Below are 23,824 nucleotides of genomic sequence, written 5' to 3'. Positions count from 1 at the left end.
ATTCCCTACTCTCTGCTTTAGACTCAACTGTCCTTCTCTAGTCAAAGTTTACTGAATCAAGGTACCAGGTAAAATCACAAGACCTGCTTTGCACACGGAACTGCTCCTGGTAAGGGTCAGTTTGCCTGCTAATTTGAGGAGTCAAGCAAACTGCTTGTTTCTCTCCAAAGATTTGTTTCATGCAAGGCTCAGGGTGTTACTGCAGATCTGGTGATATGACCAGATTTCCAATCTCTGTGGCTTTTTTGGGGAGGGGGGTGGGTGCACATGTGTGAGAGAGCTGGACTGTGCACCATTTAAAATACCCCATCATTATTAATGGAAGAAAACCCAGTATTTTGGGCAACTAAAGGAGTTTTATATGTGAAAAATACATGGGGATGTGAAAGGAGGGGACCCAGCATGTTTTTAAGGAACAGTACCTGATTCCAGAGGAAACTCTTCCAGTTCCTAGTTGTTAAAAAAGAAGAAAAATGTTACACCATCTCATGTCAAGAGGCCAGGAGGAAATGAAAGCTAAAGGTACTCACAGAATGACCACTAGTGGGTGTGCAATTCAAAAATCACTGTGTAAGTTCTGTACTGGAAAGTTGAGACGGACACTATTACCATCCTCATTAAATATCGGAATGCTGTTATTATTCCAGAAAGTCATGTTGGGAGAAATTTCTGTTTTAAGAAATACTGGAGCAATGGTGGTGGAAAGTAATGCTAAGTCAAAGCTGACTTATGGCTACCGGAGAGGGTTTTCAAGGCAAGAGATGTTCAGAGGTGGCATCCCCTGAGAAGCACCCCTAGACTTCTTTGGTGGTCTCCCATCAAAGTCCTAACTGAGGCTGACCCTGCTTAGCTTCTGAGATCTTTTTTGTTTTATTCAATAACATTTATTCTGCCCAACAAAAAGGGCAGAAAGCAAAAATTAAAAAAGGACAGTAAAAAACGTACAAGAAGAAGAAAAAACAACTTAGAAATAAAACAATAATGCATATTTCATTTCCATTCTTCTCAACAACACTTATCTTTTTTTAACAAACATCGTACTCAAAATTTAATCTCTCCAAAATTTTCTTTTCCAGTACTGCCTCCCTTCCCCCCCCCCAGATTTATCTTCTCAAAAATCAAAGCCACAAATCATCAAATCATTTTCCCTTGTTTCATGCAAAGTCAATAAGGGGATTCCAGTTAGCCAAAAAAATAGACAATGTTTAATCTCTGATCAAAGCTGTAAGTTTAGCCATCTCTGTCATTTTCATAATCCAATCTTCAATTGAAGGCAAGTCTGTGCTTTTCCATTTTTGCACATATAAAAGCCTAGCTGCTGTAGTCATATACAAAAATAAAACCCCATGCTGATTTTCCAACTGTTTGTCCATTAATCCCAACAAAAAGGCTTCTGGCTTAAAGTGTACAGTGGTCTTTAAAAAATTTTGTGTTATCATATGGATTTGAATCCAAAATTTTCTAGCCTTACGGCAAGTCCACCAAAAATGATAGAACGTTCCTTCTTGTTTCTCACATTTCCAACATTTATTCAACATACCTTTACTCATTTTAGCTAATTTGTCAGGGGACATATACCAGCAATACATCATTTTATAAAAATTTTCTTTAAGTCTAACACTCAAAGTAAATTTAAGCCCCTTTATCCAAATATTTTCCCAATGATCCATCATTGTACTATACCCAAAATTTTTAGCCCATTTTACTATACAGTCTTTCACAGATTCTTGCTTCATTTTTCAAAAACAACAATACATTTTAGAAATAACATGTTCATCATTTAAACACAGCTCTTTTTTAAATTCAGTCTGGTCATGTTCAAAGCCCCATAATTTTTTTATCTAATTTGAATCTTTCTAAAAGTTGAGCATAGGAAAACCATTAACATTTATAACCTCTAGCTATTAAATCCTCCCTTGTCTTCAATTTACAGTCGCCCAGTGAGAATTAAGCTTCTGAGATCTGACGAAATCAGGCCAGCCTGGGCCATCCAGCTCAGGGCAACTGGAATGATGCCTGCAATTTAGTGAGAACAGCCATCACGGCCTTTCTGAGTTTACCAAAGGAAAGTGAAGTTATTAATTTCTGGAAGTGCCTCCCCTCCACCCAGAGGCACCAGGTGCAGGGAAGGAGAAGTATTCCCTGGCCACTAGCAGCACGTCAGCCCTTAAAACTTCAAAGTGTCATTGTTTTCTATGCATAGGATACCTGACTTCTTCCCTCCATAGAAAATAATGGCTCTTTAGGTTTAAAGTGACCACGGACCAACTGGGGCACCCTCTTTCCTCCTTAGCTGCTTCTGCTGCCTCTCTGACACGATTCCTAATTCTGATATTATTGGGAGTGGAAATATTGGAACCAGGAATTGCTTGGGAGGGCTTATAGCTAAAACAGAAACACAGGGCATTTAATCAAAGTGCCAGTATCCAATAATACACCCCTAGTGATGTGTTTGGCAATAATGCTAATACTTGGCTTTTATAAAGCATACTTTATATTTCCACAACCCTTCAACTACTTCTGGCAGCCCACCTTGTAAGGTGGATCCATATTATGACCCCTGCATCAAAGATGGGAGGTTGACAACAAGAGAATAAAGGCTTAGAGAATGCCACCTGATGAGATTCTTGTCAAGGTGAGGCATCAAGCAGAGCTCACACTTTCCATCATTATGGAACACCAATTCCCATATTTTAGACAAAAGTCACAGAGGCAGTGTTCCATTACAGTGACTCCCATACACTTTACAAACTGCAGGTATATTTTCTGTTTCTGCCTTCAACACCAAAAGTAAAACCAGGTTTGATCAAGTCCTGTGATGCCATCAGAGATTTCTTGTGGTTTTCTCTCAATTCATGCACACTTTCATCATCTGTGCACTTTTATGCCTCCTCTCTTTGCACAGCAAAATAATCAAACTTTATTAAACTCTCACACTCTTGTGAGATGTGTGCTGCTGCATGTTTCACATCCTTGTATAGTGGAAGAAGGGCAGCTGAGTATCTAAAGCCTGCAGTTGACTTTGGCAGTTGTTCCCTACTGCTGCTCTCCATTTCCCTTTTGAACAGAAAGAGGCTACAGCAGGCACATGTAGCTTAGCTCCAGTTTACTGCATGGAAAACTGGAGCCTGTAACACTTTGCCCAACTGCCTTGCCACAGTCAGCACTGTGGGAGCATCAGCGTTCAGAGCTATCGTTAGAAGTGGGTTGTAAACCATGATGTGGGATAATAACAAAAACCCTGATGCAGATTTATTTACTGCGTTACCGTATACATAAATATCCCATTCCAGTTTATAATATGACCCTGAAAAGGGAGTATAAACAAGGAACATTATGTTATCAAAAATAAAAAGGGAGTTACTTTTTACCACATGTGGTGGACGTGGAAAAAGAATTGGAAAAAAATGCATGGGGAGATTCAAAAGATCTTAAAAACGGATTTTGCAATGAAACCAGAGATTATGCTGTTGGGAATAATGCCAGATAATATTGAGAAAACACTATATGAATCTTTGAGGTATATGCTAACAGCAGCAAGGGTGGTAATGGCAAGTAAGCGGAAGGACAAAGAATGCCCAACCAAAGATAACTGGGAAGATAAAATGACAGAATATGTGGCAATGGCAAAATTAACTGACTATATAAATAGAAGACCTATTAGAGAATTTGAAAAGAAATGGGAAAAATACTTTGCCTATTATAAATAAAGATGAGAAATAATAGATAGGAATAAATAATGTAAAATTGGATAGGAGTTTAGATTGACAAGAGGTTACTGAAATATTGTTTTAAGTTCTAAATTTTTTGAAATGGAAACATATTTAATTTGATTAGTTTAGTACAGTTAGCATAGTTTGGTGTATTGTAGTATAGTACTGGCAAAATTGAAATGTACACATCATGGTGTGTTTTGTGCTATTGGTTTGGAGGTAGGAGGGGTACAGCAGTAAATATTGTTAAATACTTTATAATAATAATTTTGGTGTTTGGTTTAATAGCGAGGCAGAGTGGAAGAGAGAGGAATGTCTTTGAGAATAGTTGTTGTGGGCCTGAACATGACATTCCAATGATGTATGGTGATTTTGCTCTAGGTAATCTGTGGAAAGGGTATCTTAATTTTTCCTTAGTGTAATAGTTATTTCTGAATGTCCTATTTTTTCTATATCCCTTTTGTTGATTAGAAAATAAAAAATATATTTAAAAAATTAAAAAGATTTTTGTAGAATAGTTCTTGAACTTCTATAGGAACTTCTTCAATAAATATCTTTATACCTTAATGGCCAAGAACTGGTCCCTGTGCAAAGGAAAAAAACATCTGCACAATGGCTACAACAACAGTTAGGAAAAGTCAACAGAAATCAGGTTTGAACAAAAACTCCATATAGTTTTTGGGTGTCAGGGGCAGAAACCAAGAACAGTAAGAGCAATGTCTGCATATGGACATGCATGGCAGCGGGGCAGAGGGGAGACAAAGTTGAGGCAGGATTTTGGGTAGTAACTCTAAATGGCAGCTGAAGGAAATAGTGGAGAGGCAGGGAGATGTGTCACCAGAGAGGGGAAGAAAGAAAGAAGGAACTGGGGAGGGAGCGGAGAGAGACCAAAGGAGAGGTGAGAACCAAGGGGCAGCAAGTGGAACCAAATGTGGGAGGGGAAGAAGCAGGAGCCACACACTCTCCTCTTGGAAACACGTAATGCTAACTGCAGTGCGCACACACTGAAGTGGGGGAGGAGCCTGGGGGCACTCCTGGCTGCCCAGCCTTGGCAACAGGGCAGTATTAAATCTGTACCAGGTCAGAAGAGAGATTGATTCCCCTGGCTTTAGGAAAAATGGACTGAAATTATGCGGCTCAGACTACAACCTTTAAGTGCTGTTTGCTTTAAAAGTCAGATAGACTGACACAGTTAACTAACCAACAGCACATAACTCATGCTCCTTTGTGTGACTGGCCAATCATTTAATCAATAGCCAAGTTCCATCCATCTTTCCTTTTTGATACTAACAGTCGGTTGTACTTCGTTCAAAGTATGTTCAGAAACCCCACGAGGAGCAGAAACCAACCAACTACCAAACCAAGATCTGCTCCTGGCTCCCGTCTGGCCCACTCATGGCTACTAAAAACGCTGGAGCCATTTGGCTAACGCTACTGTTGCTCCGACACATTACCTATGGAGAGTGGGTCTGCATCAACATGTCAGGTGTTTGCCCCAGAAGTCTTAAAAAGTCAGAGTTTTCTTGCATCATAAGCTTTCCAAGAGCTGCACTAACAACTTCTCAGAATTACTATAAGATCAATAAATATTTTTTTAAAATGTTTTACCTTCGCACTGTTGAAGTCAGACGCCACCAGTTCCATGATGCTTCCAGCATCTTCACCTCCAACCTAAAAGAAACACAAACAATTCTAATGAACATCTGCCAATGAAAAGTGAAGCCAGAATGAGGGATCAGAAGACGAGCAGATCACCTGTGCCATATTTTGACCCCTCACCCTGAAGAAGCTTGAATTAAACAAGCATTTTATTTCATACTTTTTTCTTTAAAAATGCAGTAAGAAACGTGGGGGCAACAGGGGAGATGAAGGAAGACAAGGAACTTCAACAGCATTTCTCTTGAGTCTCTATCATATCAGCATAAAGAAGAAAAATCCTCTCAACTAAGATCTGGGGGCAGAAGAGATGTTTTACTTGCCCCTCTGCCAGTGCATTGCTTATGCAAGTAATCTCAGTCCCAACAGGTCATGGCCATAATGAAGTCAGAACAAAACACATTCTCTCCAGCTAAATTTACAGTGGAATTCTATGACTGTTTATTCAGCAACGAATTCTATTTTGTACAAAGGCTTACTCACTGGTAAACAGGCATAAGACTGCAGCTCTGGAGAGTCAGTTCTAAACTACAGAGAATCCTACAGTTGAAAGTGGCCTTACAGACCATCTAGTCCAACCCTCTGCCCAATGCAGGAACAGCCTAAAGCATTCCTTACAAGGATTCGTCCAGGCAGTCCTCGAAGACTACCAATGAGGGGGAACCCATCACATCCCTAGGCAGCTGATTCCACTGCTGAACTACTCTTAATGTGAAGAAGTTTTTCCTAAAGTCCAGCCAGTACCTTTCCTCCTGCAGTTTAAACCCACAGCTCCCTTCCCTCCCCTAAGTGACAACCTTTTAAATGCTCCCTTCAACCTCCTCTTCTCCAAACTGAACACTCCCAAGACGTTCAGTCTTTCCTCGTAGGGCTTGGACTCCAGGCCCCTGATCATCCTAGTTGCTCTCCCCTGCACCCGTTCTAATTTGTCCACATCCTTTTTGAAGTGAGGCCTCCAGAACTGCACACAATACTCCAGGTGCGGCCTGACCAACACAGTATATAGTGGGACAATGGCATCCTCTGATTTGGATCTTATGTCTTTGTTAACCTCCTGCCCCCTCTCCCCCATAGAGCACGGAGTTCTGCTCACACTAGCTCAATTCATACCAAACCATCAAATCCCACTGCAGTTAACACCAAACCATGGTCTGCACTAAAGGCAGTGGGTTAGGCTTCCATACGTACAAGCAAATCGCAGCTCAAAGTTGTTTGCTAGCTCGCTTTTCCTTTTTCTCCAAAAAACCATGTAGGCATGCCTCTGAAGGTAGAGCAGCAGCCACCACATGGCTTGTTGACTCAGATAACACTGTTAGAACTAACCACAGTTTAAAAGCCAAACTCTAGCTTTTCACACTCTTTTGTTGGCTGACCACAAACAGCAATCTGTCAATTAGAACCATAGGGTCAGGTCCAGCACAAGCACCACAGATCTTCTCAGACCATCAGTGGAGTTCAGCTCATGGCAGGAGAAAGCAATCCCACCCACCCCCGCCAACCTGCATGGGCTTTACTCCACACAGGTCCTACAACTCCATGGTTGGGAATAATGTGGTATGATGTCTGAATTCAGCCACTTTGGAGAGGGAATCGAACAGATCTAGGTAGGCTGGAGATGCCCAATGGGCAATTACTGCAGCTTGGGGAGGAAGATTCCAGCAAAGTCCCCAGAAGGCCTGTGGCCTGAATCTGCCAGTCACTAACCTTGATGGGAGAAAAGGCTAAAGGGGGGAGAGAGAGAAGAGGACCCTGTAAGGCCTAGGGCAGCTGTCACCAGTGCGCTTCCTCATTTCTTGCACAGATTCTAAGCCAACAGTGAGGATATGATTATTTATACAGTTCTAAGTATACCGTTAACTGCCTAACAGTACCATAGTGAATGGTACCGTTACTCATGTTATCTGTTCCATGCAAGCACCATTTACTTTAAAGTCCCTCCTTTCATCCTCAAGTACTCTGTGAGATAGCCCCCTACCATTCACATTTTACAGCACTGGGGTGGTGTGGGGAAACCTGATCCAGGCTGCTAAGAAAATTTCCAATTGGGATAAGAATAGAGATTCTAGGCTGACACTTATCCACCAGGCTAATTCTTCCACTCTCCAGGGTCATTCTGTTCTCCAGGTTAACAAAACTTCCCCACAACATGGCACTCTCAGACAAGGCAACATCCTATGACAAGCTACCAGCTCACATCCACCAGCAGAGGCAGGACTTTGAGGCTTCCTCGGGAAAAAGTCACGGCTGATTTTAGCAAGAGGGTGTTGCAGTGTAAGCCAGCCCCCTTCCGATGTACTGGGGCACTGCTACTGAGCTTTTCATGAAGGGCGTCCAGATCTTATGGCTGAGTATTTTCCCATAACTAGTCTCATCAGATCTTCCAAGCACGTTCTCCCACCCACCCCCCACTCCCCAGTTTTGCCATTCTTTTTAGTGTAGGTGTTCTTTCCCAAGCTATAGCACTTTCAAACACAGAATCACCATTTTAAGGGTGAAGCTGGAACCCTTTACAAATCCTCTCTGTACTGGAAAAGAAGGAGCCAAAGAAGGAGCCTTCACACAAGTTCAATATTTCATTCCATCTCAGAACACCTGCCAATGTGACCCTGCCCACATGCCTCCCTTCCCCCAAATTTAGCACACTGCAGAGGACCAGCGAGTATATTTCTCACCAAAAAGCCTCCAAGAACCCTCTAAGGAACTTCAGCACTCCCCACAACAGAGTATGAAAACCAGAGGTACAGGTGGTGGCCCAGGGACTAGAAACTTATCTTGTCTTGACAACCCAGTCAAGTTGTGTAATGACTAGCTTCACAAACAGAGCATGCTTGCTCAGGCTTGGTTGCAGATTTATGTAAAAAACCTCCCAAAAGTGATGTTTTTAGGACAGTCAAATTTGCAAATACAATTCCTCGAACCCAGTTCTAAAAGTATTGTATTCATTAAGCTGTCTTCCTTCCCAAGATGCCAGAGAGGTTGGAATAATTTACAAACAGGAACTAAAATACTAAAGGGCGGGGGGAGAGAACAGACTGGAGCCATTCCTAAATGATTTGCCTGGAAATCAGATTTTAAAATCTATTCTTAATTATTGATCTCACTGATATACACTGCATAATCCACCACGAGTCTCAGTGAGAATGTAAATATAACAAATAAAAACGAACAAAATAAAACTGCATAATATACAGTTAGGCTGGTTCTGGCATAATTCTTAATATTTTAGGGCATTCTGATTCTACAGAGCACATACAGGAACAAGGCTAGCATTTGCTTGCAACAAAATACTCTGGTTCACTCGAATCAAAAATGTAGCTGCAATCAATTTAAAGCATGCACGTGCACACACACACAAAAATGGTGAACGAGTGGAAATGCATGTGGCAAAAACAGAGCATTCAACTAATAAAAGAAACTTTCAGGATTCTTGCTACTATAGACAATGTTTATGATTCATGCATTTAACCTTTACAGGTTTTAGTCAAAAATGGTATGATTATGGTCATTTAAAAGAGGAGGGATTAATTTATGTTTATGTTCAGACACCCCCCATTATTTTTGCTACTTTGAGAAAAAGATGACTGAATATTGATCTGATTTTGCACATTTTAGTAGAGATGCATACCACAGCTACTGGTATTTCTCTCGGGTCTTCTTTAATGTCTGGCAAATGCGGAGGTGCCTCAATGTCACCTGCAGGACTTCCTGCAAGTTGCTGTGGAAGTTCTCTCCTTCCTGCCTCAGCATTTCCTTTACTGTCAGAGAGGGAGACAAGCCCACTCTCAGCACTGCCGTCTGCTTGGCAGTCTACCGCACAGCTGTTATCTATTTCAGCTTCATCTAACACACTAATATCCATCATGTCAATATCCTGCAAGTTATCCAAACTTGCTTCAATATCCTCCTGCAAAAAGAAAAAAAAGGATATATAATAACAGTCAGGACTCAGGAGGCAGAACTGTTTGTTTGCAGCTTCAAGACTAGGTTAGCTGTACCTGTCCATCTCCAAAATCCTCCTCAAGGCCATTATCTTCAACACCCTCTTCCTCTGGTCTACGTCCTAAAAGGATAATATCATTAGAAGCTGAAAGAGCCGGGGGGGGGGGGGGCAGGGGCAGGGGAGAGAACATGTATACACAAAATGACTCTTCGTGGTCTGATCCTCCATGTAAATTAGGGTTCAACTTTCTTACACACAGAAGATGCAGCAGTTATAAAAAAGACAATCTTAGCTATACCACTTTATTAATTTGATACATTTATGTACATCCTTTCAGTTCTTTCATTCAAGACAGTTTACAGTTTAAAACATTTACATTACACACAATGCAAAAAGCTAGAAAGGGAAAAGCAAAGGAGGGGGAAAGCAAATCCAGGCACTTAGACCATTTACAGAATTAATGTAAATTAACAAAATATAATGATGAGATGGAATGGCCCCAGCATTGGAGAGTTGGGGGAAGAAGGATGGAGCTAGTCTCCAGCTAGTCAAGAAGGGCAAACTCTTGGCCTGACCTCTCTGTATGATGCAGCCAGGGGAAATGGCTGTTGAGGGAAGCCGCTTCTGTGGGAGGAGCCAAATGGCCACCAGTCCCAGACAGGCTGATGAAGGAGACTTCACTCTCCTCCTGACACAACCAAGTGGAAGACTACATACTTTATACTTGAGCTGGGGTAGGTAGTTTGCATGACTAAATGCTCATCAGCACAGAAATCAGAACAAAATTTCACCACACATCTTCAATTTGCACATTAAGCAACAGGCTCACCTTGCCAATATACAGTGTTGTACGTACAGGTAATTTTTCCATACAGGGGGCAGGCAATTCTACCAGGCCAGCAGGTGCAGCCCCGCAACCTGAGGTGTTGTAGCCCAGACATCTTCACCTGCTGTCTGAGAAAACTAAGCCCAACGTACTTCCATTGACAAGACAAGGTGTACACTGATACTGAGAAGCAGGTTTTGGTTAAAAAATCTGAAGTTCCACACACAGCAAAGTTGTAGTTTTGCAGACAATTTGCCTGCTTATAAAGGCTTTGATGAAGTGTGCACTGCTTCTGCTCCTGGGGACACACAATCTAACTGACACAGCTTAGTTTAACTGCCCAGCTTAACAACAGAAACAAAATATAATACCATGTGGATAAAGACTCCTCTCTATTCCCTTGCATACCTTTGCTATTTCTTTTGGGAGTCTTCTTGATGGTTGTTTCGGACACCACTGGAATCTCATCTGGATCTCCTCCTCCCTCCTCAATGACCTACAAAACAGACAAAAAAACCCCTATTTGTTGACAGAGGGTTGTTGTGTCTGAAAGAGGGCCATTGTCCAATGAAGAACTAATCCCCACTCATCCTCTACAGCAAGTTTATGAAACACGCAGGCCCTCGCTGTTCCAAACCAGCCCATACCGCCCCTCGCATATACCACATTTAAGGCTAGCTCCTGGAGTAAGTGCTGAGGCACCACATGCTTTCAGGAGATCCAAGCCTGTACCAAATATGCACCAAATCAAGAAACAAACTAAAGCTTTCATTTTCATGAGCAGAGAAATTTGTCAGTGCCATCCATCAGTTCTCTGTGGGACAGGAAGATGTTTTTTGAAGCCTAAAGTCTGAAACTGTTGATCTGGATCAGAAACTGATTATGAACACAGAAAGGGATTTGAGATGGTAGGAATTTCAAGGATATATTATTAAATGACATGACAGGAGTTTTCTCTGGCTAATTTTGGTCAATTATCACAATATTTACCAAGTGCTATGATGGTACACAACTACACAAATCACTAGTCTAAAATTGTAATCAATTTTCGGATTTGCTGATAGTAAGGACTGTCTCTTACTCAGGAGGGCAGGCTATGATTTATCTTTTTTTTCCTCCTCAGATGTCACCTCTTGTAGACACCAAATTATATATATAACTAGTAACAAAGCCCGTTGTGGGAAAAAAATACAACCGGCTCTAGAAAGGGGAGGGTGGGCAAGTGGGTATTGCCTCCACCTTCATGACTGATGATGGAGGGTGGGCATTGTTTCATGTTCCATGCCTGATCCCAGCCGGGTGAAGGAGGGGGGTGGGCATTACCTCGTGCTCTGCTCCTAATCATGGCTGGTGAAGGGGGTGGGTGGGCGTTGCCTCCTCCTCCATGCCTGATTCCAGCAGGGTGAAGGTGGGGGATGGGCACTGCCGCCTGCTCCACTCCTGATCCCAGCTGAGTGAAGAGGGGTTGGACATTGCATCGTGCTCTGTGCCTGATTCCGGCCAGGTGAAGGTGGGGCGCAGGCATTGCCACCTGCTCCACACCTGATCTCAGCTGGGTGAATGGGGGGGGGCAGGGATTGCCTCTTGCTCTGAGCCTGATTCCGTCTGGGTAAAGGGGGGCAGGCATTGCTGCCTACTTCGTGTCTCATCCTGGCTGAGTGAAAGGGAAGTGGGCACTGTTGCCTGCTCTGTGCCTGATTCTGGCAGGTTGAAGGGGGAGCGGGCATCACCACCTTCTCCATTCCTGATCCAGGCTGAGTGAAGTGGGCAGCAGGCATCAACTTCTGTTTTGCACCTGATCCCAGTCGGCTGAAGGCGGAGGATGGGCCTTGCCACCTGCTCTGCTCCTGATCCCAGCTGGGTGACGGCAGGGGGAGGGGGAGGCATGATCATTGCCACCTGCTCCGCTCCTGATTCCAGCTGGGTGAAGGGGGGCAAACTTTTTTTCAAGAGCGTCCCCAAACAGCAGCAGTCTACAAAGCCAGTTGGTACTTGAAAATCTCTCTCTTCCTCCGTCATAGGACCCCATGGTATCTGGGGTCCATGGTATCTGGGGTCCTACGCTCTTGAAAAACGGTTTGTTCAAAACAGGAGACAAGCTGGCAACCTGTTGAGCGCTTCTTCACAGGTTGGGTACCTTTCCAAGGCGAGGTGTGGGGGTCTGCTTCGTGCAGGGAGTTGGGCGCCACGGAGACACTCCTCCTGTGTTTGGATTCTGCTTGTGATCAATATAAAGGAAGAATTGCTACTGAGTATCATACCGAGACTACTCTTAAGATTCTTTGGACTTTCAATCCTTGGCCAGTTGCCTTAAAGTGATACTTACATTATTACAACTGTGTGCAATATTGTTACTTTTTAGAAGTGAACATATTGTAATATGTATTGAGTATTGTATATTGATAAGCACATTGCACTTTCTGACGTAATGATTTACAACGTAAAAATCATTTGGATGCAATTAGTGAATGATGCGTGGAGCACTTTTAAGCTTTAGACTGTTATCTTTTCGCAGTAGGTCTTTATCTTTGTGCCTGATTCTGGCTGGGTGGAGTGGGCATTTCCTCTTGCTCCATGCCTGATTACGGCCAGGTAAAAGCAGGGGCAGGCATAGCCGCCTGCTCCACTCCTGATCGCAGCTGGGTTAAGGGGGCGGGCGGGCATTGCCCTCTGTTCTGCTCCTGATCCCACCTGGGTGAAGATGCGGGGTGGGCACTGCTACCTGCTCCACACCTGATCCTAGCTGAGTGATGGCAGGGAGACGGGCTTTGCCCCGATGCACTCCTAATCCCAACTGGGTGAAGGCAGGGGACAGGCATTGCCTCCTGCTCTGCGTCTGATCCCAGCCTAGGCTTCCCGTCATGGCGCGCTCTGTGGAGGAACGGGCTGCCTCGCCTGGTCTTCCCTACATGGCAGTGCACCAGGGTAGGAAGTGATTTGTCTGGAACACGCTTAGCTTTTTATACAGAGGGAAGCGTTTTATGAATCAAAGTAGGAAACAATATTTAGTTCTCATAATACAGGAAGTATTGTTTGTATTTCTAGTTTCCCCCCAAATTTCGACTTTTTTTCCAGAATGGTAAAACAAGCCAGTCTTTCCCTTCACGTCTCCAAAATGTCAAGAAATTTTTGGTCTCTGGCAGCTGTTCCTGCACACTACAGCATCAAGCTGCTTTGTTATCCCTTGCATTTGAAGTATAGGAAAGTGAAACAGAGTGCCTCAGAATGAGGATGGTGGCAAGTCCAGATGGAACTGATCTTTTCTGTTGAGAAGCTGGACATCTCAGATTTACAGACTTTCAATCACTTGATACCACATGTATGTCACATAGTTTACAATCTTAAATGTTTAATTAATAATTAAAAACCAGAATTATTCTGACTTCATTGCAGTTTTATTATGTTATGCACCAACATTTCAAAAGGCTTATGCCAAAAGAATACAAATATTGAAACAGAGATGGAAAAGAGTGGCATAACCTGCATTTATAATGAGTTCAGAATTAATGCTGCCAGCATCTGGCTCTAGCAACTTATGAAGAACCACCAACATGGATCAGAAACTCACATCAACAACAGGCAGCTCTGAAAAAAGTTTATTTTTATTTACTGACCATATTATGAGCCTAGACAGGAGAGCAAGAAAAAGAGAAAGGGTGCATCGGACAGGCAGCTTGGTGGCTCACTACCAGTCAAGGGACAAAGCCCAGCCTCTGCAAAGCACCAACCAAGAGGGAGATGAGGCATCACGAAGTGGGACTGGGACCTGTCTCCCACAGAGGAAGGGTCAAACTGGCCTATGAGACGGGGCTATGGCTAGCAAGGAAATCAGAATGCAAAAGCAGCAAGAAGAGGGAATATAAGGAGGGAGGAAGGAAGAGTGAAGAATGAAAGAACAACAGAAAGATGGTGGGAGAGAAAGGAGGAAGGGGCAGGAAAAGGCATCCAGATCGGAAGCCCTCTGGATGCCTCCAAGAACTGGCCTGTCCAGTGAGGGTCCTTGCCTTGGCAATTATTGTAGGCTTGACAACTGGTCAGATGGGAAGGATACTGTGCTGCCCAAGCAATAAAGCACAAGCACCCTGAAAGCAAAGCTTGCACCTTCGTTCAGAGGAATAGACCGAGCAGGCTTTGACACACTCTTCTCCACCCCTAACAAGAAGAGTAAGAAGATGAGAAAAAACAATGAAGACAACATAATGCAAGCGCTTCAATTTAATGGACACAGGAACAGTCTTATAAAAGCATATGTGTCAGGTCTTGCATGGTATCCCAAAGCACTTCTCTGCATCACTCATTGTGTATGAGTTAAAGTTACTTTATTGATGAGCATAGGAGTATCAAGATAGCTGTACAGGGTTATTGGCTGGAATGAAGTTAGTAAAGCTAAGGGAATTATAGGTCAAAACCCCACCCCCCAATAGTGTAGGAAAATCTGTTGAGTTTGAACGCGCAAAGTGTCAGAAGAGAGGGAGGGAAGCATAAACATTTCAGTCTTTAGGTCTTTCAAACACTTGGTGTAGTCTCTGCTAGACTTCAAGGTCACTCAGCCCGGCCTGCGGGGACTGTTACTAAAACATTTGCAATGCAAGCAATTAAGTGTTCTCTCCCAATTCAGGGAGAGAGTATATAAAGGTTCTCTCCCAGCTCAGGGAGAGAACCTTTATATACTCTCAGAGGATCAGAACATTATGCAGAAAGACAATCATGGCAGATATGCTGGGGTGTAACTGACAATATGAAAGTCATATGAACAGCAGCCAATTAATTTCATCCAGGAAGCCCAAAAGGAAAGCACAAAAGCAACAGCCTGGACTTGTTGCCTGTCCTCTTACCATTTGGCATTAAAAAGCAGAGTGTCTCTGAACAGGGAGGCTCCTAGCCATCATAACTAATAGTTGTTGATAGATCTAACCTAGCAACACATGCAGTGAATCAACGCAGAGATTAGCGTAGGATCTGGGAGACCCTGGTTCAAATCCCCTGACGTGAAATTCAACAAGTGATCTTGGACCAACCACTCAGCTAAGTCTACGCCACGGGGCTGTTGCGAGGGCACAAACTGCAGGAGAGCCCGTCTGGAGGCGGCGATAAAGCACAGGCTTCTAGATCTGCCGAATTCCTCTTTAATCCTGCAACATTTTCAATGCCTTTGAAGGCAAGGATTACGTTTAGCTTGCATAACTGATTAACTAGCCTGCCACGGATGTTTTAAAAGCCAATTACTACGCAGAAAAATGTTTCTTCAACATTAAAATAAATATGCTACTAAAAGTATAAAAGAGAGGGGTGACTTTACCGGGGGAGGAAGAGAAATGTGAATTTATAAGCAGTTAGATTAATTAATTGATTGAGATATATATAGATATGTAAAGGTTAATTGATAGAATATTGATAGAGAATAATTAACGGTTTAAACATGAGGATTGAGTAATTAACAATATTTTTTTTCTTATTTGATAAGACTTATATGCACCAAACTGAATGTATAGAAGAGTTAAAACGACTGACTATGTGATGAGTTATATAGAAATACTATAAAAAGAAGAAATGATTAATATAGAGAGAACAAATCAAATTGTTTGATTTAAATATGGGAAATTTTTATGGTTTATGATATATAGAAATATTCAAAACTGGAAAATGGGATAAATTGTTTATCTAAAGAAGTATAGTTTGGATGTATAATAAGTAAAAGAGTTAAAGATGTACTGCTTAATATAATGGAGAATATATATTTGTTTTAGATAGAGGAAGTTAATAGAAGTAAGGGAAAGGGGACAGAGGGTGGGAAAGCTGTTGGAAGTCAACAAAAGGGGGGGAAAGGGAGGGGGTTAGAAACGAAAAATTAGGGGAAAATTGAATGTAATGTAATGTAAAAATATTAATGTTCTAACCCAATAAAAATTTTTTTTAAAAAAAAAATAAATATGCTACTAGTTAACGTTGAACGCGACTCAGGTCTCTGCAAAAAGAGCCACGCCGCCTAGAACCAACGCGAACACGGCCATGACTACATCCGGGCACAGCGGAAAGGCGGTAGAAGCACGAGACGTACATCGCATGAAAACGTGATGACGTCATGCGCCCACCAGCCGCTTGAGGCGCCATTTACTAACGTAGATGGGCGAGCCTCGCACTACGCACATGCGCAGACCCGATTTAACCCTCCTTCCTCGGCTCTATTTTTTTTCTTCTGCTCCCGTCAGCGGAGCTTTTACCTTCCGAAGCCGCTCAAGGAGAACGCTCTTGTTGCCGCTGCTGTCCAAACCTCGGCGCTTCAGTTCGGCTCGCAGGTCGATTACTCGCAGGTCGCTGAGGCGCCGCATCGTCACCATCCCCCCAGCGCTACCCCCGGGACCTTCCGAAGCGCCGCCGCCGCTGCTGTGGGACGCTGTTTCCTCTCCAGGAAGTCTGGCCTCGTTCTCCGACGCCATTGGAAGCGAGCGCTCTCCTTAAGGCTTACTTTTTTTTAACCCAAAAGACTGATGAAAGCGGCGCGCAAAATGGCGGCTGCTGCCTGTGTGCGCATGCGTGGAGTGTCAGACGTGCCCACCGCGCAGAATTATCGCGCGAATAGGGAGAGCGGCGCATGCGCCCGGAGAGCCTTCTGACGTAAGTCTTCGGGGGCGACCGAAGTGACAAGCGGTAGAATGATCCCTTCAGGCATTCTAACTTTGGAAGTTATTTCACCGCAAGAGATATGTTTATAGAAAGAACAAGAATAACGATGAAAGAACATTTGTTTCCTTAATTTTTTTTGCTTCTTCCTTTCCCCCCCTCATCCCTTAATTTCCCCACGTCCTCCAAACGCCAAGGTACTGCGCATGCGCTACCCTCTTTTTTTGTTCAGTCTCACGAATGCCATGGAGCTTCCACATGCGCTTCCACTTCTGGCTTCCGTGTCAACAATTAAGGTGGATCCAGCGGCCGCCTTTCTTCGCAGTGGTTGCCCCGTTGAGGCAAAACTTGAGGAAAATGTCCTCGGAAGCTTCTACTGGATTAAAACTGTATTAGTCCTTAAAGAGGGACTAGACCCCTGCGGATTTTTGGTCCAGATTCCCATGGCTACTTTTATGAAATTTCTACTCATATTAAGTCGGGCACAACGCTTGAAGAATTATTCCTCAGGCTGGATATTTTTAAAAAAAGATATTGCACGATTGATCTAAATGTAGGGATTAGCTGTTCAAGTGACCATTTTTATAATGAGGATACACAGTAGATACTAAATAAGGAAATGTTCAGTAAAAAATTATTCGAGAAAGCTCTATAAAAGCAACAGGAGTGCCTGAAAACGAGCCAATCTGCCCCTGTATTGTTTATTGTATGTATCATGCCTTTTATTTCCATGCTTTTTAATTGTGTAATTCTATTTTATTGCTTTTGTTTTTAATATTGTTTTTAATTGAATCGTTTTCTAATTCGGTAATCCTTTGAGTCGCAATTAGAAAAACATTCATAGCTCATGGTTGTTGTGGGTTTTCCGGGCTGTATTGCCGTGGTCTTGGCATTGTAGTTCCTGACGTTTCGCCAGCAGCTGTGGCTGGCATCTTCAGAGGTGTAGCACCAAAAGACAGAGATCTCTCAGTGTCTCAGAGATCTCTCACTGAGAGATCTCTGTCTTTTGGTGCTACACCTCTGAAGATGCCAGCCACAGCTGCTGGCGAAACGTCAGGAACTACAATGCCAAGACCACGGCAATACAGCCCGGAAAACCCACAACAACCATCGTTCTCCGGCCGTGAAAGCCTTCGACAATACATTCATAGCTCATCTTTTTTACTGAGACTCAAGGTACACCACAAAAAATTTATTTATATAAAACAATGTGTTCCTATTTGGACAGCTTAGCATCCATAGAACAATTAAGTTGAAAAGAATGTAGTCAGAGCAGCAGGTGTCATAAAATAAGCATTTCGATAAACTGCAGTCTTGTTCCTTTTATAAGCAACATGTTCCTCATTGATAAACGAAGGCAACGCGCTTTTGAACACGTACTCACCCACTTTTTTAAGTGGAGGTGCCCCATCTCTATGGTTCCCTCCCCCCTCTCGCGCTCGGAAGTCGGAACAATTCCAATGAACTGCATCTATGAAAAGCGCAGGGAAAGGGGCGTGGCGAGAGAGGAGCCCGCCCCTTTCTCCGCGCGGGCGCCTTGCTTTCTCCCGTCTTTCGCGCGGGCGCGGAAGGCGACCTCCCTCTGCGCGTGCGCGGTGTCTTTTTGCTGTGTCTGTCCACAGCCGGCGCCTTCCCGCCATTTTGTCTGAGGGAGAGGAATCCGTTGCCTCCGCCCGTTCTCCGATCCGAGCTGCTGGCCGCGATGGCGGCGCCCGAGACCGAAAGCCAAGCGTCGGCCGGGTCTGGCGCAGAAGAGGCGGCCGGGTCGCCGCTGCTTCCTCCACCGCCTACCGCCGCCACCCCGGGCCGGCGCCTCAGCGACCTGCGGGTGATCGACCTGAGGGCCGAACTGAAGCGCCGCAACTTGGACACCGGCGGCAACAAGAGCGTCCTGCTCGAGCGCCTCCGCAAAGTCAGTGCTTGGAGGGGGGGGGGCGCCACGAGGGATTGGGGGGGAGGGGGGAGGCGCGCCCGCCCGCCGGGGGCCTCCTCGCTCGATGGCGAGGCTGTCGAGGCGGCGCTCCAGACAAAGCCCCGGCCCCCCTGCGCTCTACCCGTGAGAGGCGCGGCCAGGCGGCGGCCGGATCCCGAAGGCTCCCTTGGGAAGGCGGGAGGGCTCTGCGGCGCCGGCTGAGAGCCCCCCCCCTCAGACACCCCCCCCTCCCGGTATGCCCCGAGCGGGACGGAGGGCTTAGGCCAGGACCGCCGAGCCCCCCTCCGGCCGCGCCTTTCCCGGGGTGACCTTGGGGGCTCTCGCGGAGAGCCGCGCGGGAGAAAACGTGGCGAGCGGGCCGCTTCTATAAGAGGCCTTGAGCCCCTGGTCGGAGGAGGAGCCAGTGAGCTGGTGGGGGTTAGAGGCTAGGAAGGCCAAGTTCGAGCTTCCTTTACAAAGAAAATTAGTTTGAGGGACGGATGGAAATCTGGCGGGCGTGGGTTCAGATGAGCATGGGTGCAGAGAGGGGATAAGAAGACGGGAAGGAAGGAAAGCAACCAGGATGGGTAGGAGGGTTGTATTCATGCATCTGCACACTTTTTATCCCGCCCATTCCCTGAGGGGCTGCAGGTGGCAGACGTGAATTTCCCCTCTCTGTTTGTTGTTTGCAACAACCCTATTAAGCTGAGAGATGGTGACTGGGTCAGTGTGGTGTAGCAGTTAAGAGTGTTCGCCTAGGTTCTGGGTGACCCACCAAATCCTCACTGCCATGGATGCTTGCTAGGTGACTTTTGGCCAGTCACATACTCTCAGCCTAACCTACCTCACAGGGTTCTTGTGTTGATAAAATGGAGAGAATTATAATGCGAGCTTCCTTGGATCCCTATTGGGGAGAAAACAGAGTATAAAGAAATAAGAAAGGTTCACCCACCTAGTAAGTCTCATGGCTGAGTAGGAATTGAAGCCTGGATGTCTCTGGTATTAGTCCTGCACTCTAAACACCGGATCACACTGGGTAAAGTGGATGGCACTAGAAAATATAGGGGGCAGGAGGAGGAGAGAGGAAGGGCAGAGAGTCTGCCACAAGGGGAGGGATAAGGGGATAGGAGGAGGAGGAGGAAGCAGGTGGAGGGTAGAGGGAGAAAGGAAGAAAAAAGCACTGAAGGAGCAGAGACCAGAAGCCAGTGAAGAGGTAAGGAAGCTGAAGTAGGGAGGGAAAGGAGGGTTTGAAAACAATATGGAGTAGGTCTTTTGATTAATTTTTTTATACACCCCATCTCCCTCAGTAGATCTGAGGGAGAGAATGTGGCATCCCCTAGATCTTGTCATTTAGGGAGAGAGAAAAGTTAATACCATTTTATATTGGGTAGACCAAGCATCATTCATCCTTTGTCACCTTATAAAGCATTAAACCCATTGTGATTCAGTAGATTTTTTTGTGTGGTCTGATTGAGATTGTCAGACAAAGGAGCATTTTAATTTAATTTATTGGATTTATACTCCGCCCTCCCCACATCAGCGGGCTCAGGGCGGATAACAACACAATTTAAAACATATTTAACTATCATTAAAATTATAAAAATACTACATCTTATCATTAAAATTACAATTTTTGGTGCAGAAATGTTGGGATCTCTTTGCAGAACCTTTGAAAATGACACTGAAACATTTGAATTACATTTTTAACCCAGTATTATGCTCTTTGGGGGCATAATGTGTAGAAATAAAGCTCTTGGTTCAGTTTTGGACTCTTAAAATGTTCTTGAGGGTTAGCCAGATAAATAATTCTGAAAAAGGAGGTGATCAAAGATTTTTTTAAGTCAGGAATTACGCTATTTTATATTAAGCTGTATTTCAGGGGAAGGTCATCTGCCATCACTTGTCCTTTCTCTCGGCAACATTAGAATCTTTGGCTGGTAGGTTTTGTCTTTCCTCAGAAAAGCACAGCAACTTTTCAGTGAGAATGGAAATCCCTTTAGCTGGTTCCACATCTTCTTTTTCCAATATGTCCGCCACTCTCAGCTGCCATTTTCTCTTCCAAGCCCTCAAAAGCTCAGCACCTGCAGCCTCCCCATCCCACCCCTTTTCTGGTTCTCCTACTCCAGCCAACTCCAAGTGGAGGCCATGCAATCTGTGTCATTCTTTGAGGTTGCTACAGTAGCCCACAGCGCCGCCAAAATAGCGATATCTACACATGTATAGACATCACATTTTACTTTGTCATGATTTTAATTTTTATCTTTTTTACCATTTTCATATGCTGTACATCCAGGTTTCCAGAAACCTTCCTTAGCCCTGAGTGCCACCCACCCCCCTATGAATTTTTAGATCTACACGCTGGGCTACCCATCTCTATTAGATATAAAATTCTAAACTGGACTAAGACTTGAATAGGAGTCACTCTGAGTTGCAGCATATGCTGTTAACTAGTTGAAGCTCACATAGGAAGTCTGGTAAAGGCCTCTCTTTGCTTGAGATCTTGAGAGAGCTACTGCCAGACATACACTGCACTGGGCTAGATAGAGCAATAGTGTGGCTTGCTGAAAGATATGTTTGTAGCGAACACCAAATGTCAGGAGATGATGCTGAACTAGCCTTAGTCTATAGAGGTTTTTTGCATCTCAGGCACTTCATTTCCCCCTGTCCGCTGGCCAGCGGGACTCCCCTCCCAACTTTGAGGGTGGGAGCCTCCACAAGTAGTCCAGTTCTCCTCTCAGTGTATCTTATGACCGTCAATCTTCAACACTAAACATTCAAAAGCAATGTTTATTTGCAGGTGGTGTGACAAGCAGAAAATGTAGTGTCTTTATTTTGTTTAGGCAGGACCGTCAATCTTCAACACTAAACATTCAAAAGCAATGTTTATTTGCAGGTGGTGTGACAAGCAGAAAATGTAGTGTCTTTATTTTGTTTAGGCAGGATAATGATATTTCAGTTGAGTCATGAAACAAGGATTAATCTTAATGTTCAATCATACTGATGGGAGAAAGTAATCAGTTTTTTATTTTTTAAAAACTTCTTTGAGGGGAAAGCAGAGAGAGGGAATTCGGATTATCACCACAGATACACCCAGTTGAATTGCAGGATGTGAACCTCTCAGGACAGCAACTGCTGATCCTGCTAAACAGTCACCCCCAAATTGCCTTCCCTTGTGTTTGTTTCACTAAACTTCTCTCCATGCATCAGTGATTTCATTTTAGATAGTCTGTTCTTTAGTTCAGTATTTTTTCCTTTAAAAAGAAGTCTAACAATGTTTTTGAGCTGTTTGCTCCTATGAATGTTACAAGGGTAGGCCATGTACCACACTATCCTAGGGCCCCCCTGTCTAGCTTTCTCACTTCAGTCTCTATAATGTTGTACAATAAATGTACTGATGTTCTTGTGGAAGTACTCACAGATGTTTCTTCCTAACAGGCCATTGAGGAAGAAGGGGGAAATCCTGATGAAATTCCAGTGGCACCAGAGATTACAAGCAAGAGAACCCCAAAGAGGACAGTCAAAGGTACAGAGAAATAACGTGTCTATTTTGGCATCTCTCCAGAGCAGTTCTCTACTATAGATGTAGGTGCATATTTTGAGCTACTGCCAAATTCTGGGCACAGTCATACAATGGCTTTGCAGAGCAGAGGTTTTTTTCTTAAGAAAACAACAATTGGCTCTGCCCCTTTAAAATAAATGTTGAAACTTCCAAGTTGGGAAAGGCTTTTCACAAGTACTTGCTCCTTATTTCTAATGTAGCCAGTAGTAAAATTTACAAACTCCCCTAAAGATATAACCACACTGGTTTCATTGTTGATGGGTCATTGGAGCTGATTTTGCCTCATGAACTGACCCTGTAATGAACAGTCTGGCAGTATTCTCTTTCTGTCTAGGGCATTTTTTCCTTGCCGTTCTTTCAAGGAGCTCAGGATGGTTCCGCCTGGTCCATTTAATTTTCACAATAACTCTACATGGTAAGTTAGAGTGAGCATGGGATGGGCCCAAGGTTACTGAGCAAGCTTTATGCCTTCCAGCTCCTTGTCTGACATATTATCCATACTGGATCCCAGTGGAATAACTGATACAGAGCAGTTAAGGGAGTAAAATACATTACATAGTTATGTTTATTTTTTGTTTATTTTATTTATTACATGTGCATTCTGCTTTTCTTTCTTGGAATACAAACATGCATATGTAGAGGTCCCAGTCGGTGTCTTGACCAGCCCTTGGCATGCTTAAATTCAGGAAGGCTGTTGGATCATGTCATTAGACACATGCTATTCGATACATTTATATACACATTAGTGCATACATTTTTTTAAAACCCTACATTAAGTGATTTTTTAAAAATCTGTGCTTGTAAGCATTTTTATTTACTTTCCTAATCTGAAAACTGAAGGCAGACTCCTTACCCCATTGTGATTGGGGGCAGGGGGGGGAGTCAGAGTAGTGCTTCACATCCCACAACTAGCATTGCTGTAATGTATTCTTCAACTGGGATCTAAAGCAAGCTGTGTCATCATGATCATCCTAGTCTTGAGCCTCTGTGTTGGTTTTTAGGACGTAAGCCAGAAGAAGATGATGGTGAAGATAATGGATTGGAGGAGAATTCAAGAGATGGTCAGGTATGGAGGGAAGGGAAATGTGGTTTAGAGTTTCTTAAAGACTTGCTTTGAAGCACACAGCTAGTTGTCTTTATTTTTGCCTACTCTGCTCACTTGCAGGAGGATATTGAAGCAAGCTCAGATAACTTGCAGGATATTGACATGATGGACATCAGCGTGTTAGATGAAGCTGAAACAGATAATTCCAGTGCTGTTGACTGCAAGGATGATTATATTGCTGAAAACATTCTTGACTCTGACGATAAAGACAATACTGATGCAGAAATGAAAGAACTTCCTGATCAGCTGATAGAAAATGAGGTCTGTAATTGAAGGTGTCCTTCTGTGTATCTTTTAATTGTTATATGCTAGGAAACCACAGAACAGGATGGTTTGCTCAAATTATGTAAATTTTAAATACTCCTCCCTTTCTTTACTCTCCATGACAGGTTACTTACTGCGCATGTGCGTGGTGCGAGGCTCGCCACAGCTACTTTAGTAAATGGTGCTTCAAGCAGCTGCTGGGCGCCAGTTGCTTACTGTCCTTAGAAA

The 23,824-nt window shown here is 43.9% G+C and overlaps 2 protein-coding genes across 9 annotated transcripts in view; one reads left to right on the top strand and one right to left on the bottom strand.

Annotated features, from left to right (window-relative positions):
• The window catches only part of LOC129330889 (scaffold attachment factor B1-like), a 55,433-nt gene extending 38,759 nt beyond the window's left edge, over window positions 1–16,674 (bottom strand). For 3 of the 5 annotated variants that reach the window (XM_054981152.1, XM_054981156.1, XM_054981153.1), the window contains exons 1-6: window positions 16,357–16,674; window positions 10,544–10,631; window positions 9,365–9,429; window positions 8,995–9,273; window positions 5,322–5,384; window positions 423–450 (exon numbers count right to left, since the gene is read on the bottom strand). In XM_054981152.1, the coding sequence (XP_054837127.1) occupies window positions 423–450; window positions 5,322–5,384; window positions 8,995–9,273; window positions 9,365–9,429; window positions 10,544–10,631; window positions 16,357–16,572 (739 nt within the window). In that variant the 5' untranslated portion in view covers window positions 16,573–16,674. The remainder of the gene's footprint in view (window positions 1–422; window positions 451–5,321; window positions 5,385–8,994; window positions 9,274–9,364; window positions 9,430–10,543; window positions 10,632–16,356) is intronic. The other 2 variants (XM_054981157.1, XM_054981158.1) reach the window with 2 other exon arrangements.
• A 1,687-nt stretch (window positions 16,675–18,361) lies between these two features.
• Window positions 18,362–23,824, top strand: part of LOC129331241 (scaffold attachment factor B1-like) — a 37,241-nt gene continuing 31,778 nt past the window's right edge. For all 4 annotated transcript variants that reach the window (XM_054981678.1, XM_054981677.1, XM_054981676.1 and 1 more), the window contains exons 1-4: window positions 18,362–18,668; window positions 22,104–22,191; window positions 23,229–23,293; window positions 23,393–23,593. In XM_054981678.1, the coding sequence (XP_054837653.1) occupies window positions 18,459–18,668; window positions 22,104–22,191; window positions 23,229–23,293; window positions 23,393–23,593 (564 nt within the window). In that variant the 5' untranslated portion in view covers window positions 18,362–18,458. The remainder of the gene's footprint in view (window positions 18,669–22,103; window positions 22,192–23,228; window positions 23,294–23,392; window positions 23,594–23,824) is intronic.

Source organism: Eublepharis macularius, chromosome 5 (genome assembly GCF_028583425.1).
Source record: "Eublepharis macularius isolate TG4126 chromosome 5, MPM_Emac_v1.0, whole genome shotgun sequence".
Taxonomy (NCBI): domain Eukaryota; kingdom Metazoa; phylum Chordata; class Lepidosauria; order Squamata; family Eublepharidae; genus Eublepharis; species Eublepharis macularius.
The sequence above is the reverse complement of the archived record's forward strand: the minus strand, read 5'-3'. Positions and strand labels throughout refer to the sequence as shown.